At 41.8% G+C, this 15,898-nt stretch overlaps 1 protein-coding gene across 1 annotated transcript in view; it reads right to left on the bottom strand.

Annotated features, from left to right (window-relative positions):
* Positions 1 to 378: 378 nt before the first annotated feature.
* Positions 379 to 15,898, bottom strand: part of rars1 (arginyl-tRNA synthetase 1) — a 29,926-nt gene continuing 14,406 nt past the window's right edge. The window contains exons 12-15 of the mRNA XM_008294082.1: positions 12,162 to 12,267; positions 6,939 to 7,111; positions 2,125 to 2,372; positions 379 to 697 (exon numbers count right to left, since the gene is read on the bottom strand). Coding sequence (XP_008292304.1) covers positions 588 to 697; positions 2,125 to 2,372; positions 6,939 to 7,111; positions 12,162 to 12,267 — 637 coding nt within the window. The 3' untranslated portion in view covers positions 379 to 587. The remainder of the gene's footprint in view (positions 698 to 2,124; positions 2,373 to 6,938; positions 7,112 to 12,161; positions 12,268 to 15,898) is intronic.

Raw genomic sequence — 15,898 nt, 5'->3', positions numbered from 1 at the left:
TTATCTGGCGATGTTGTTTTTGTTTTTTTGTAAGCATTGAACTTTTACCAGCTTATGGATTGGTCCGCTCCAGACAGCTTCACAGCACATACGCAGTTTTGATTTCCTGCAGAAATGCGCAGAAAAACGCATCCCGTAAGCAGCAGCCGGTGTGTAAACATCCTCCACTAAACCACGGGGTTGTATTATTTTCAGATCAGGTTAGCTGCGACACAAAGCCGCTGCCAGTTATTTATTCCAGCTCAGGAGGAAGAATCACATTTACCATCTTCAACTTGAAGTTTCCATCAACAGCTGCCGGCTGAGGGAGTTCGTCTTCTTTTAACAAGCTTTAAACTGAGAGATAAACAACCTAAAAATGACTGACAGCAGACTGGGTGATGTTTTGGTTTCAAAAATGACTCTTTAATAAAAAGATCCTTTGCATGAGATGTAAATGAACTGAACAAAGTTGTGTTTTTTTCCCCCCCTCCTAGGTTGGATTTAATAACTTTTATGGAAAATAACTCTTAAAGTCCGCTGAGTTTTGGCTGTGAAGTGAGTCAGACAGGCGCTACTGTCTCTCTCCGGGATGAAACGTGGCGGCATCACATCCTCTCCACGGGGTTGATTCCCAGGATGTCGAAGCCTTTGGCCATGACGGTGGCTGTAGCTTCACAGAGCAGCATCCTCCACATGTTCACCTTAATCACCTCGCCTGAAGACGCACAGGGAGAGAAAGCGTTAGATTTTATGTCTGACGGGTTATTTTGTTAACTTATGTTTCTAGACGGACTCCTCATTCTTCCTTTACAGCAAGAAAAGATTAGAAAAGTATAAAACCGTCAGTGAAGCAAACACTGTTGGGCTAAAATGTTGTGCTTTCTGAATTTAACATAAGAGATAATATATAAAATAGACTCCAACGTGTGGAACATTTGTGAATATAAACCCCAGGAGACGTTTGCTGGGACTACAGGGCGTTCCATGTTCTTCTGTTATCTGTCAGGACAAAGGTTATTTGGTTCAACCCTCTGAATCCCCACTCGTTACTGGGTTTTTTCATTGCACATAATCATCACTGTTCATATTGATTTACTCATGTTAACGTTAACAGTTATCATGAATCAAAGCATCCACTATGTTAGCTTACATTAGCATGTTAGCATGAATCTCAGAGTGAGTTTGAGCCAAATTAAAACACATTTTCTTTTCTTTTTTTTTTTTTACACTTTTCTCTCAGAAATGTACATAAATCCATTAATGATGGTTCATAATTTTAGTGTCTTCAGTTTTGTTTTACAGCGTAGCAAATAGCAAAATTTAAGACAGACTCATAAAACACAACATTTAAAAAACAAATTTTGAGGCTGAAGGAGTTTCTGTGTTTCCCCTGAATAAAGCTCCTCAAGTTTTCAAACTGAACAAAGTTAATAAATAGCAAATAAAATTGGAAAAAAATTGAGCACAAAATACTTAAAACTAAACTGGGAGTTGGTGAAAAAACAAAATCCACCTTCAGCTGCAGATTCACAGATAAATGAGCCCAAACCAATATGTGCATTTTATTATATTTCTACTGTGAGCAGTTTCTTGGACGTTCTCAAAGTTCGAGACGTGAACTCTCAGCAGTTGGTTTGATGCATTTTCACACTTTCCAACGCAGAAAACCGACATTAAATATTATCAACCTGCAGCCGAAGATGCTGCCACAGCGCTAACTGAGCATTAGCATAATTAAACAGCCCTAAGCTGCTCTCCAGCACCGCGGGGATGAAATGCTTGCAGGAACAACAGCAGACTGTCGGTGAAACCCCTCTCAGAGTGAGACTTCGTGTTAATTGGAGACTCCCATCGAGAAACACGACACTGAGGAGTTTCTGCTCTTTTGTTTTCTTGCTGAACTTTTCACCTCGATGTCAGCAAACCGCCCCGGAGCTGCTCTGCAACGTCCAGACTGTCGCCCAGTTTCTCTCTCTGTCCACAGGTGGTTTTGTTTTGTTCTGGTAATTCCTCGTCTCCTGTCCAGTAATACCTACAGCACAAACTGCCTCCTGTTTTAAATCCTTGTTTTCTTTCCTTCTCCTGAGGAGAAGAGAAGAAAACCCTGCAGCATTTGAGGACATCTTGACGTAAGATGCTCACCTGTCTGCCGGTCCTTCTCCACGCAGTAGCAGCTGTCGTAGAACTCGGTGAAGGTGGTGGCGAGCTCGTACAGGTAGTCGCACAGCGTGTGGAGCAGCAGGTCGTCCAGGATCTTCTGCAGGATCTCCGGGAACCGAAGGATGCACTTCCCCAGCTTCCACTCCTTCTCGTGGTCCAGCAGCACCTCGGTGGTCTCCGCCGCCTTCCTCAGCGTCGACTCATCGATGTTCGCCAGACGAGCGATGGACCTGCAGGACGTTAACGGCAAGACGTTACAACTTTAAGATCAAACTGAAAGTGGAGAGAAGTAATCAGGTTAGAGAAAAAACAAGAGTCTGAGTACAGGAAGACATAAATCACAGCACGGAGCAAAGCAGGAACTTTCCAACATTTACAGGACAGAAGATATAAACAACAAACACTGTGATGCAGCTGAACAGTTACATATCTACAGAATGCAGAGCTGTACGTCTCTAACTGTGTCACAACAAATTAGTTAACGGATGTACTGCAGACAGTGTTCACATAGAGTGGAACGGAAACAAACCGCAGAGTCTGAGAGTAAATCGGATCAATAAAACGAAAACGTTGAACAGAGGAGTGAGTTGTTGGAGGATGCATCCAGCACGGTGAAACATCTGCACAGAGCTGATGTGGAAAGCAGAGTGGAAAAGTCTGCTGAGGTTGTAAGAATGTAAATAGTTCTATAGCTCTACTACTTTCTCCTCTATTTTCCAATTGTTTTGGACATTAAAACTGTGTCATATCATATTGAAGAGTAAAACAAACTGGATCAATAAAAAAATGCAGCTGGACTCCACAACGGTGAACAGAGCAGCCAGTTGTTGGAAAACACATCCAGCACAGTGAAACAATCCAAGAAGATCCTTTATTTAAAAAATAAAATAAAAATTCTGTGGTTCACGTTAAAACTGAGAAGCCATGACGGATTCGGCTTCGACCAACAGTCATGTGACAAAAGTTTTCAGGTGAAGTGCAGGCGGTGTTTCCACAGAACAGAGAGGAAACATCAGGAAAACAAACCATCAATTGGAGAAGCTTCTTTCCTCTCTTAACAACAATGATTTATGGCGTTCTAGCAGAGTTCTCGCTCTTCTTTATACTGCAGTGAAAAATGTGACCGGAGTTTATATTTTTCTACACAAGTAACCAAAGAAATAAACCTCAGATTCATTCAGATCCCTACGTCAGCGCCCTGCTCAGGTGTTCTTTGTTTTTTTAGATCGCTTCTGTCTTTTTCTGGCCTCCTCCGACTCCTGAACATCCACAGCAGGGGGCAGCTGTCACCACCGAGAGCTCTATTGACTCGACGCAGGAACATCGAATCCTCTCAGGCGAGACTGGAAAGTTTAAAAAAAAAAACACAGGAGATCAATCTGTGCCGGGCAGTCTGCCACCCCGAGTCCAACACCTCCAGGGAAGCTGGAGAGGAAGGGGATCAGCGGCGCTCTGTGCAGCCAGGAGATGCTCACTCGATACGGGGGATAAGGGGTGAGGAGAAATTGGGTCTCGCTGAGTGAAAACACCCCAAAGACTAATCCCCTGCCACCAGCCCCCACCAGGGCCGGCGAGGCTGATCTGATACGGGTAATGAAAGCATACTGGTGGGAGGTTCTCTGACAGCAGCGTAAAGGAACTCTATTTAACTTTTAAGATTCCTCCGGTGTCCTAAAACTCGACGGCAGGCCGAGATTTGAAACTGAGCAGGCGGTTCATATTAGTGATTGATGGACGTGTTTCTGCCTGCAGAGTCCATCGAACGCTGAAGTGGTGTTTATTTCAGGTGTTCCTCCACATGGGAGAAGCTTCCTCGTTGTTTCAGGTGTAGTTTAGACTTTTATTGGTCCCAGGCAGCCGGAGCACCGCTGAGGGAAGACCTCCACCGATCCATCAGCTCATCTTCAGCTCCGTCCAGCAGAACCTGGAGTCCCCCAACGCTAATGGACCAAAATAATTCTCATCGCTCGGGGCTTCTGCGACGGCACAATCTAAGAAAATCAATGTGTTGGATTGATGGAAAAAGCTCTCCTCTCTGCTGTGGCACAAAACGATTTATGTTCTCTGACTGTCAGGCTCAGCAACATGCTAACGTTAGCATTTAAAAATCCAACCGGCTAACGCTCACACTGACAACATGCACCAATCAAGTTACAGCTTGCATGTGTAATTCAGTTCAAAATACTGAAAAATAAGCATCTCTCAGGCACACAAGAGCCTAAAAATTCAAATTATTGTTGTCTAAAGATGGAAAGAAAAGTTGAAGACAGTGGACAGATGAAAAAAAAGTCAAATGAAGTGCAAACGTCAAATGGTGGAAAATGTCGTTTACCAAAGCTCAAGGGGACAAATGTCATGTTTTGTCCAACGATATTAAAGGTTTACCGTCAGAGGAGGAAAGAAATCAGAAAATATACAACTTCTGAGTGTTAACGTGTCAACGAGCAATGGTTCTCACTGTCAAGCAATCTGTTGATCACAAGTTTGGTCGAAAAATAATTCAAAAATTTGTCTTGTTTTGGTCCAAAGATATTCAGTTTACTGTCTTATGAGACGAAATAAACCAGAAAAATATGAATATTTAAGACGCTGCATCAGAGAATTGATCTTTTTCATGCGTCCAACCCAGTTCAACAATATCAGCGTCTCCATGGAAAGATCATCTCGTTTTTAAAAGAACGAAAATATGTTTTACCCTCTAAAATATGATTGTAGGGGTTCAATCGACAACCAGAGAGGAACTTTACATGAATCTTTGCGTCTTAAAGGGTTAAATTATCCAATGTTTTACAAAAAAAAGAAAAGATTTGCATATCAGAACTTTGGTTTTTCTCATTTCCTCGATTATTAATCATCTTTTGACGCCTCAAATTTATCTTGTGACCCGTTGGAGGAGCCGGTTTGGTAACGGCCGTATATAAAATAGTTAAAACTGTGTAGAGCTGATGACACTGAAGCAGCAACAGCTAGTTACAGGGACACTTTTCACCTTATTTTTTATAATTAAACTGTATTTTACTGGTATTTCTTTAACTCTGGTGAACAGAGATGAGTTTTTAGGAGATCAATCAACACACAGAGGAAGTTGTTTTTACCATCAACTGCCTCCTAAAGACAAGCATCAGTTTCTAAGTGACATGGAAGCTTTTGCAATGTGTCCCAGCATTTAATACATTTTCTTCTTCCCTGAAACTAATACACAACATTTCCCAGCTTTATTTCAAACACTGGAGGGTTAGTTTTGGTGAATAAATGCAGGACTGTCTGCTAAACCAAGTTCAGCTCCGTAAAACCGACGTGTTTGGTGGCTCGTTTGGAAACTTTCTCCCATATGAGGACAATATTTCACCAAATATGTGTTTCTAAAAACATCAGAAATGAGAAACGAGTCATGCAGCAGCTAAATCCGTCTTCGTTTTAGATCAATAAGAGTGAGTTCGAGAGTGTTTCCAGAGGCGGCGAGTCGTACTGGATGGCCCTGAATTTGCATAAAGTAGCCTAAAACTTACATTTTTGCAAATGAGGAGTGGAATACGTGACGCCTCGTCTCTAGAAACACAACACAGTCAATCAATAGGAATCGTGGAGATGTTGTGCAAGGCTCATTCCATGTCAACTCAGCAAAGGTGGCTGCTCGACCACTTCTGAATCTCTTGAAACTTTGTAGGGATGATCTTTGGCATCTGAAACTGACATTTGCTAAATTTTTTTACCTGAAATTTCAACATTTCATAATTTTTTAATAGAAATTTTCAATAAATCATTTGCAAGTTGGAAATGAAGCAAGATGCCACATTCAGACGTCCACATCTCTTGAAGTATACGTCCTGGAGTCTTCACATGTTCAGGAGATGTTCAGAAGTTTCTGGTGAACGGAGAGAGCGCAGCATATTCTGGCAATCAAGACGCAATGTTTTGCTTAAAACCCCCCAAATTCTGGATTTGTTGAAAAATTGCAAATAAAGTAGTTGTTCAAAAAATATATATGTCTACTATTATTATGAAATGGAAAGTGGTGGCTCGGGTTGGCGTCTTAACTGTTCAGGAGCATGAAGACATAAAAATGATTTTTTTTCTCTAATGGTAGGATGTTGAACAAATCAATATTATTGAATAAGTCTGGAATTTGAGAGGTCTTAGCAAATAAATGATTCTTGATCACCAGAATTTGACGCCTTCTGTCCGTTCGCCAGAAACTTCTGAACATCTCCTGAAAATGTGAAGACTCTAGGATGCATACGTCAAGAGATGTGGACGCCTGAATGTGGCATCTCGTTCAATTTCCAACTTGTGAATGATTTATTGAAAATTTCCATTGGGTGAAAAATTATGAAAATGTTGGAATTTCAGCTTAAAGAAAAGAAGGGAGACGTCAGTTTCAGATGCCAAAGATCATTCCTACAAAGTTCCAAGAGATTCTGAGGCGGTCAAGCAACTGACCTCCGCTAATCTCGTTTTGTTGACACAGAATGACCCAGAAACTCACCACAACACAAATTCAGTTGGGCATCACTTTCTCAATGCTGCAACTTCTGATGCATTCATGGCTACAAACCAACAACACAGCAGCTGGAGCCACAACTGGCTGATAAAACATACACTTCTAGCAGGGCTAAAAGCTACAACCAACCATCATCAGGCTGCAAGTTTGATTGTTCTGTTAAGTACGGCGACATCAGTTGAGGAGATAACTTGGTTTCATTCTCTTTGAACTGTATTTGGTAGAAAAGCTGCAGAAGTTCGGCTCCGACCAGAAGGTTTCAGGTACAATCGGAAACATCGCAGCGAGGCCTCACCTGATGCGGGTGAAGGCGTAGAGGAGGTACGCCGCCGTGTTTCCTCGGTCGTCCAGCATCTTGTCGAACGAGAAGACGTAGTCGTTGATGCGGTTGTGCGACAGATCGGCGTATTTGATGCAGCCGAAAGCGACGGACCTCTGGGCTTTCACAAGCTCCTCCGGAGTCAGAACCTGCAGACAGGAGATTTCAAACAGTTTCAGTTTCTAAAGCCGGCAATCTTCTCGCCCGACACTCTCCAAGGCATTAAAGACGTTGATAATTGTAGTTTTTATCAGCTTGTAATTACTGTAGGCAGAACTTCACTTCTAACCGTTAAACCGGTGAGTTGAATTTAATCCAAATGATGAATCTAATTTACCGACCTCAGGCTGAGATTAAACTTGAGTCTACATGTGACGCGTTCGACGCCACGGGGAGGATTATGACCAAGATTTTGCGATAGCGGTTTGATTGGAAAACAAAAACCTGCAGTCAGGCAGAATTCAACAGACTGAAGAAGTGACATGACAGGACAAGAATGGCGGAAACAAAGCACGACAAAGCAAAGGACGACAGCAAGTAAGGGACATGTCCCGACACTATCTAGTATAATAAAGATAAAACATCAAAGGACACGACACAAGAACCCATTAGAAGACATTTAGCTCACTCTTATGGTCAACAAACCCAAAGAAAAACATCTAAAGTCATGTCTTCTGTCATAAATAACTGAGAATGCTATAAATCACTGAAAAAGAAGAAAGAAAGTTGATTTTTTGGGATTACTTCATCATGCTGAATGCATCGTGTAGGTTTTACTTTCCCCTCAGTCTCTCTAATTTGCTGTCAAACAGCAATACTGGGCTATCTTGGCAATGTTGGGTATCTATCAGAGTAAATATCCTCATCATGATCCCACTGGCATCCAAGACTGCTTGTGCTTTATTCGAGGGAAACTCGACAGTGTCAGACTTTGAAAAACTCTGGTGCACATTAGTCCAAAAGGTTGTCTTATGTTTCGGTGGATTTAGGTTTTATTGAACCAGCTAACGCAAAGAAAGTCTGACTAGTGTTGAAGTTTTAATCTTTGGAGCCTCATCTGGAAGCCCTGATGTCACCACATGACTGATCTGCTGAAATGAAAATGAAAACAAAACATCAGATTTATGTCATACATCACTGTTACCTGGAGGCACAGTTTTAAGTGTTTGCGTGCCCGTATATACTGAAAATGTCAACAATTTCCATTTTCTGATGATCAGATAATTTGTCCAATCACTGCAGCGCTATTTAAAGGTCCAGTGATGAGTCACAACAAGGCAGACAGATCATAACAGCACAGGGAGGAACAGGATACGACAGGAAATACCAGAACATAACAGGAAATAAAAGAATTGGACACAACAATAAAAAAAAAAAAAAAAAAGGACACAAGAACAGAGCGAAGTGTGATACAACACAACTGGAGAAAACAAAATAAAGCAGCAGCAGTGTTTGCGGTGCAGCCTGAGGTTCACGGAGGCCAGGGCCGGGGTTTGTTTTAATGAGGCTGGGTTAGCAGATGGTAGACGTGGGCACCGACCCAGACCGAGAGCAGAGCGCCGGGCCAGAAGGGCCTGCAGGGAAACTGCTGGCACCGGTTCCCCACAACCTTCTCAGCATTAAAATCATTGCAGTTCAACTGGAAGTCATAGACTGTTTACACTGCACCCAGTGTTCCAGATAATACTTAACCGGGTCAGGCTCTCTTGTTTTTCTCGCTCATTTTTTATTCCCCTGTAAGTCTAATATCAAACACAAACACCTCGACATCACAAGGCGCAAACACAGTCAGTCAAATTGAGGGAAAAGTCAGAGCCTCGCTGTGTGAAGTAAAGAGAAAACATCAGCTAACGATAGCCTTGGGATGGAAGGAAAGCCTGTAAACAGAGGTTTTCTAAGCTGAAATTGGAAAAAACAACACTTCCTATCTCTAAACATACACCTCTTTAACGAGGTCCAGTCGAGCCGCACGAGAGCTGAAGAAGTCGTGTGTCAAAGCTCGCCCGAATAAAGACTTGGTGAAGGATGAATTCAATGAGACAAATGTCAGGAAAAACAAACTTGAGACTCGATGGAATCTCATCCAGCAAACCTTCAATTCTTAGAAATGTTCAACTTTATAGAGCCGTCGGTCGGGTTCCTGCGTCCAAACGGAAACGACTCGACAAACACTGGACGGATTGTCACGAAGTTTTACAAAGACTTTGATCATCCTGTTGAGGTTAAAACTTTGAGTGATCCCTAAACTGTTCCTCCTCCTTGATTCGTCCAATACTTTCATTTACAACCAAGTAGCTGCAAAACTAAAGACTGATGGAGCCAAGTGTGATAGACGCCTGCAGTCAATTCCTAACATGATGCCTTCAAATGTCTTGTCTTGACTCCTAGATAATCCAAATTCCAAATACGATCAATTTACTGTCACATACGGGGAAAGAGACGCATCAAATCCTCACATTTTAGAAGCTAAAAACATCAGATTTTGACATTTTTCCCCTATCGAGGCCAAAAACAATCTTGATTGGGAAATCCCAACTTTTAGGTGTTCTAAGACATTTTGTTCTTACACAATATTTCCTCAGTTAGAAAAATGTAATTTCCAAAATACAAATTTAGGAGTTTGTTTTACGACACTTTTGCATGTGTAGGTTTCAGTTATAAAAATACCTCTAAAGGTCACTTCTCAAATTGTACGAGCATAAGTGCGCTCCCTGGACGTCACTAAGTATCACAGAAGTCTTTGTCATGGTGTCCCTTTGTTAGCTAAACTCCAACAATGCCTGCCAACGTTGACCTGCCCCTTCTCCCTGATTTGCTAAACAAAACAGTAAGACGTACTGCACACAATCGACAATAATTGAAGTGTGCATTATCTATAAAAATGGTTTCGCATTGGGACTCTCCATCCACAGATACTAAATGCCAAATTAACAGGATTCAGAATCAGAATCAGAATCAGAATCAGATTGGAGCAGGGACGAAAAAATTGATCCCTAAATGTCTGTTTCCATTCAGCCAGACTGACAAAAAAAGTTTAAAATGATTCATGTAAAAGTTAGGATTTCGGAACGCTGCAGTTAATTTGTGTTTGTTTTTTTTATATCATAAACTGGACATAAAAGATGAATGTATTGTCTATGACGTCAACCAGTGGTTTGAGAACCAACTCCTGTTTTCAGAAGCTTTGGTCATTGCCGTCTGTAATCTTCTGAAAATGGGCCTAAGTGCTAAATCAGCAGTAGCGACCTGTAAATCACAAGATAGCCCCGTCCCCAAAACATACCCAGCTTTAGCGCCTATTTTCCCCTAAATGGGACCATGATTTACCAAATGAACACCGTGTTGGATTCAAAAAGTCTTGAAACTGGCGATCAAAAACCATAAACTCATGAGGAAAATGTTTACTTTGGTAACAGATCATAAGAGAATTCGGCTCATTTTCTCATAGACTTCAATACAATCAGACTCAACTGGAGGAGTCGCCCCCTGCTGGCTGATGGAAAGAATGCAGGGATAAGGAACCGGAGGTTACGTCTATCAATTATAAACAATCTCTGCCTGATATATGCTGGAGGTGGAGAGCTCAAATTAATCATAACCCAGGTTTTCAGGTTTAAAGAAACCAGAATAATCCTTTCATTAAATGTTTTAATTGATCACTAATGGCGAACCAGCAGATGATAAATCTGGAAAAAACCCCCCAAGCTACAAATAGTTCTGCTCTTGTTTTTTAGGTAACAAAACAAAAAAACAACAGACAGAAACAGTGGCGTCGGTCGGAGCTCACAGGGGACAGAAATGATGAGCTGCTCGTCTCTTACTAAATGGCTGCTAACACATTTGATGCTAAATATTGATATAAAATCATTTTTATTACAAGCTAAACCAACGTGCCAAAAACAATTCTGCTACCGAGGAGGGTTCCTGCCTTAACGTTTCAGCAATTATTCTGAAAGAAATGACGCACAGATGATTAAATATGAATCAGCACTAAGTTGAGCAGAAATAAATCACATCCTTTAACAGCCATGTAGAGCATTAAAGCAACTTAGAATAATTATAGAATAACAAAAAAAAACTCCTGAGAGGCAGCAGCCGACTTTGTTTTCCACAGTTCTTTGTTGTTTTATCCTCCAACTTTTTATTCTTCTTGAAAAACAACTAAAATTGAAGCTTATTTTTCCCAATTTAAATCTTTTCAGTGTCAAGGTGCAGTTCAGAGTCTCACGCCGCTAAATCTGTGACTGTGCTGAAGGCAGAACTTCTGTTCTGCCTTTTTTCTTATATTTTATTTAGTATTTGTAAAATCAGACAGATGATTTTACTCCTTCTTAACCCTCTGAGTCACCCTAACCAGCAGGCGTGTTCAAAACGCCTGTAATCTTTAAGAAAACTGAGAAAATTACACCGTTTATCGGAGCCAGAAACGGAAAAAGCTGAAAAAAAAGTTGAATTTTCAAGTTATTGTTCCCTGTTATTGTTTGGACTGTGTGGGAGGAAGCCGGAGAACCCGGAGAGAACCCACTCTGCACGGGGAGAACATGCAGACTCCACACAGAAAGATTCCGGTGCCCCCACCGGCGACCCTCTTGCTGCAAGGTAACAGTACTAACCAACTGCGCCACCCTGCAGCCCTAACTAACAGCCAAATGACAAAAATTCTGAGACTATTTTGTTTGAACTGCAGACAGTGTTTACAGACACCAGACATTAAATCATGCGGCATGGCTTGAAAACAGTGTACAGCCGGGGGAAAGGTGTCAGCAAGTTGTTAGAGGACACATTCAGCACCGTGAAACATCTGTCAAGGTTGTTAAACTGCAAATAGTCAAATATCTAGAGCATGTAGCGCTGTATGGCATTCTAAGTGTTTTTTTGAGACTAGACTCAAGAAAACAAAACATACAGGATGAATAAAACAAATGCAGGATGAATAAAACAAATGCAGCACCGCTCAAGAACAGTGACCAGAGGAGCAAGTAGCTGGAAGATACATGCAGCACGGTGAAACAAGTAAAGAAAACCAGCCTTTAATCTGTCTTTTTATTATGATTTATGACATTCTAACTGTGTCATAATGTCCAGAAGACATCTGTGAGTTTTTCTGTGCTGTTTCCACAGAGGTGCAGGACTTTATATTGCAGTGAAACCTCAGAGTTCAGAGGGTCCTCGTGTTTAAAACAACGTATGTTTTCTCACCTTGTCTCGCTCCTTCTCCTTCAGCTTGTCCATGGACCTCTTCAGTCCTTCCTCCAGCAGGTCCATGAGCCTCACCGTGTCTCCGGACCGAGTCTTAAACTTCTTCCTGAGCAGGAAAGACCAGAACCGGGTGAATAAACCGCAAAAAAGAAGCCAATAAGCTGAAGAAACGAATCAGCTGAGACACAGGCGGCGTGGCCTGACGGGCATCAGACGTCTCAACATCCCCGAACAGAACTTTTCAACACGTGCTGATGTTTCTGTCGGCAGTAATTATCGCGACAACAAACCATTAGATTGCTCGCCGACGCCTCGGGGCAATACATTTTGCACAATCAAGCAAATCAGCTGAGCATTACAACCAGAGCATGAGCCAAAAATTTAATAGTCGCCCCCCTTCTCTCTTCCCTGTTTACTTGAAACTATAACAGCTCCCCCCGTGGCTGCGTTAAGCTCTTATTGTCTGGATGAGCGATTATGAAAACAGCATGATAAATTTCTAATGGAGTCTGGTGCAGCTCCGACATTGTGGGGCCAATTTACGCCCCCTCAGGTTACTGTGGGGCGTTTAGCAGCACTTAGTCATGGCCTCCACCAAGCGTAGCGTCAACCCGAACTCGGCTCTTCTCCTCCGGACGGATGACTGAGTAAAAAAAACAACAACAGATAGTTGTTGAAATTACAGAGCGTGCTCACCTATCAGAGCACAGTAATGGCTGCTTACTATAACGGGAACAAATAACACGGGAGGAGACACAAACTGTAGCGTGAACGCATCAACTGAGACGTGAAACCGGGATTACGAAACACTTAAGATGTCCCAGCTGAGAAGTTCTACATCTTAGTAGGGATTTAAAACATTCACAGCAGGTTGTGTGATTCACACACAGGTGGAGAAAAAGGAGGAGATGTGGAGGCAGCAGACAAAGGAGAAGAAGAAGCAGACATCGAAAAAGAAGAAGACGGAAGGAGATGAAGCAAACGTAGACAAAGACGAAGAAGGAGATGAGAAAGAAGAAGTAGACACAAATGGAAGAAGCAAATGTAGAAGGACATGGATGAAGAAGGAGCCCAAAGAAGAAGTAGGCAATGAAAAAGAAGAAGGAGACGTAGAAGGACATGGAAGAAGGAGAAGGTGTTGAGAAAGAAAAGAAGCAGACAGAAGGAAACAGGAAAAGCAGACACTGAAAAAGAAGAAGACAGAAGGAGATGAAGTAGACGTAGAAAACGAAGATGTAGAAGAAGGAATAGACACAAATGTAGAATAAGTATATGTAGAAGACAAAGGAGAAGATGTAGAAGAAAGAGACAAAAAGAAGAAAATGTAGGACGTAGAAGGAGATGTAGAGGAAGAAGAGATGCAGACGAAGGAGGAGATGTAGAAGGAGACAGAAGACGAGACGTAGATAAAAGAAGACATAAAAGGAGAGAAATAAGGAGATAAAGATGTAGAAAAAGGAGATGTAGAAGAAGAAGATGACACAGAGAATGAAGAGACAGAAGAAGAAGGAGATGTAGAAAGGAAGGAGACCACAAAGGAGATGTAGAAGAAGGAGCTGTAGAGGTAGGAGACAGAGGAAGGAGAGATATAGAAGAAGGCGACAGAAGAAGATGATGAAAAAGGAGAAGAAAGAAGGAGACAGAAACAAGAGGAAGACAGAAGAATAAGACAGAAGAAGGACATGGAGGAGGCGATGAAGAAGATGGAGACAGAAGAAGAGACCCAGATACAGGAGGCGACATAGAAGAAGAAGAAGAAGAAGAAGAAGAAGAAGAGAGGAGGAGGAGGAGATGTTTCTGGACAGTAGCTAATCCGTCATCTGATGCTGCTTTCAGGTGCACTCAGACACTAATGTTGCATTCACGGAAACCTGGACTTCAGGCTGGCAGCAAGTGAAGGTCACCTATCAGACATGGACGCTGGTGTTGATGATAAAAAAGATGGAGAAGGAACCAGAGGAGGAACTGACCTCTCAGAAACATAATCTCAGACCAACGCTGCCGTTGTCCAACCTTCAATGTTCGCAGGTTGAAGACAGATTTCCTAAAAACAGCCTAAATTACACTGTTAGAAAAAAACTGTAAAAATAGAGAGAATTGTTGAATTCTTCTCCACTAAAGAACGTCAAGATGCTTTGAGCAAATGCCAGAGTGAATATGTGTTAACACAAGACTAAAAAAAGAGAAAAGTCCTTTGTTGAAACTGATGTTTTGAAGGAGAACATTCAAAAACTTGTCCTTTAGCTTGAAGCAGTGAATGACTTCAGGTGGCTGAACACGCTAGCCATCTCGTTCTTCAAGTAATTTTTTGTAAAAAGAGCACTGATTGGATGCTTTCAAGTTCAGAAGTATGTTAAACATTTTGTCGTAACCACACAAGTCACAGGAAGATGCCAAATTGTCGCATGTGCTTGCAAAAATAAAAATTAAACCAATAACCACAGAAAAAAAATGCAAAAACGGGTAAAAAAAATAAAAGAATGATCAACTCTACATTAATCTGTAAATGAAAACAGGCGAAAATGAGCTAAAAATCGTGATATTTGAGATACTTCTTTACAAAAAAAATCGCTTTATTTTATAAGTTTCATGTAAAAATATTCCAAAACAATAAACCGCTGGCTTTACCCACATCCTGTAAAGATCTCAGCGTTCCTCCAGCTCATCGTGTGCGACGTCTGTTTCCACTGGGACCAGACCGAACAGACCGAAGCTTCAAATTGTGATATTTCACGAAAATCGCTTGATCTCTTTTGAAACGTAGCATAATTACACCGCTGGTATTAAACAAATACTTAAAAAATAAAAGATGCTCTGTGCCATTGAGAAGCTTTTGGATTGAACGGCAGGCAGTGTTTCCACAGAGCAGAGATGGAGCGGATCGGTAAAGATCAAACCAGCCGCTGACGTGGACTTGTCCTTCCAGATTCTTGAAATCTCGAGTGGCGAACCGGGTTTGATGAGGCCCAGCGGTGCCGAGAACAACCGGCGGAGACGTGAGCGATGACGAATCGTGCTGCGGTTGTTTCAAAGCTCCGACTTGTTAATTGGTCTCTTCCCAGTTTTTGGCTTCTTTTCAACTGGAGGCTGAATTGTTGTTTGCAGAAGCTCCGAACACGAAGGATTTACCGGTCAGGTGTAAAAAAAACAAAAGAGAAACACAGCAGCTGTTGTGGAAACGTCTTCTGTTCAACCAAGTGTTCACCAAAACAAACTTCAGAGAGGAATGCTGCTGCGGAGTCGGGCTTCGTGGCCAGATTTATTGCACCGGACGCAACGGAAAACTGTAAAGCCGATTGGAAACCAGTTGTGTTTGTCGCCTGCGACTGAAATAACGAGCAGATTAACTGCTGTTTGAATCAGCAAGAGAAGGAAAACAGAAAACATGGAGGGGTTTCAACCAATGTTCTTGTCAGGACGACAGATCAGAAGAGCCAGAGTACATTAAACAGAGCGTTTCTTTGTTTTAATAACTGATTCTGCAAAGATCCTCGAAGTAGATTTAAAATAACATACAAGTCTGTTTAAGTACATGTTTAGTGAAGCAAAGTTGGGTCGTCTATCTTATTAATTGTATTTTCATTGGTTATTTTTGCAGAACACAATCAAAGCTAATCGCTCCAGAGTAAGCGAGCAGCTGATTTATATCTATCCATACATAAAAACAATTAACAGAATCAGATCTGATCTGACGGTGCGCTGCAGAGGATGGATTACGTTTGTTTGTGTAATTCCTC

This window comes from Stegastes partitus, unplaced genomic scaffold (genome assembly GCF_000690725.1).
Source record: "Stegastes partitus isolate 25-593 unplaced genomic scaffold, Stegastes_partitus-1.0.2 Scaffold936, whole genome shotgun sequence".
NCBI classification, from domain to species: Eukaryota; Metazoa; Chordata; class Actinopteri; family Pomacentridae; genus Stegastes; species Stegastes partitus.
Note: the sequence above shows the minus strand (reverse complement) of the source record. Positions and strands in the feature narration are given on the sequence as shown.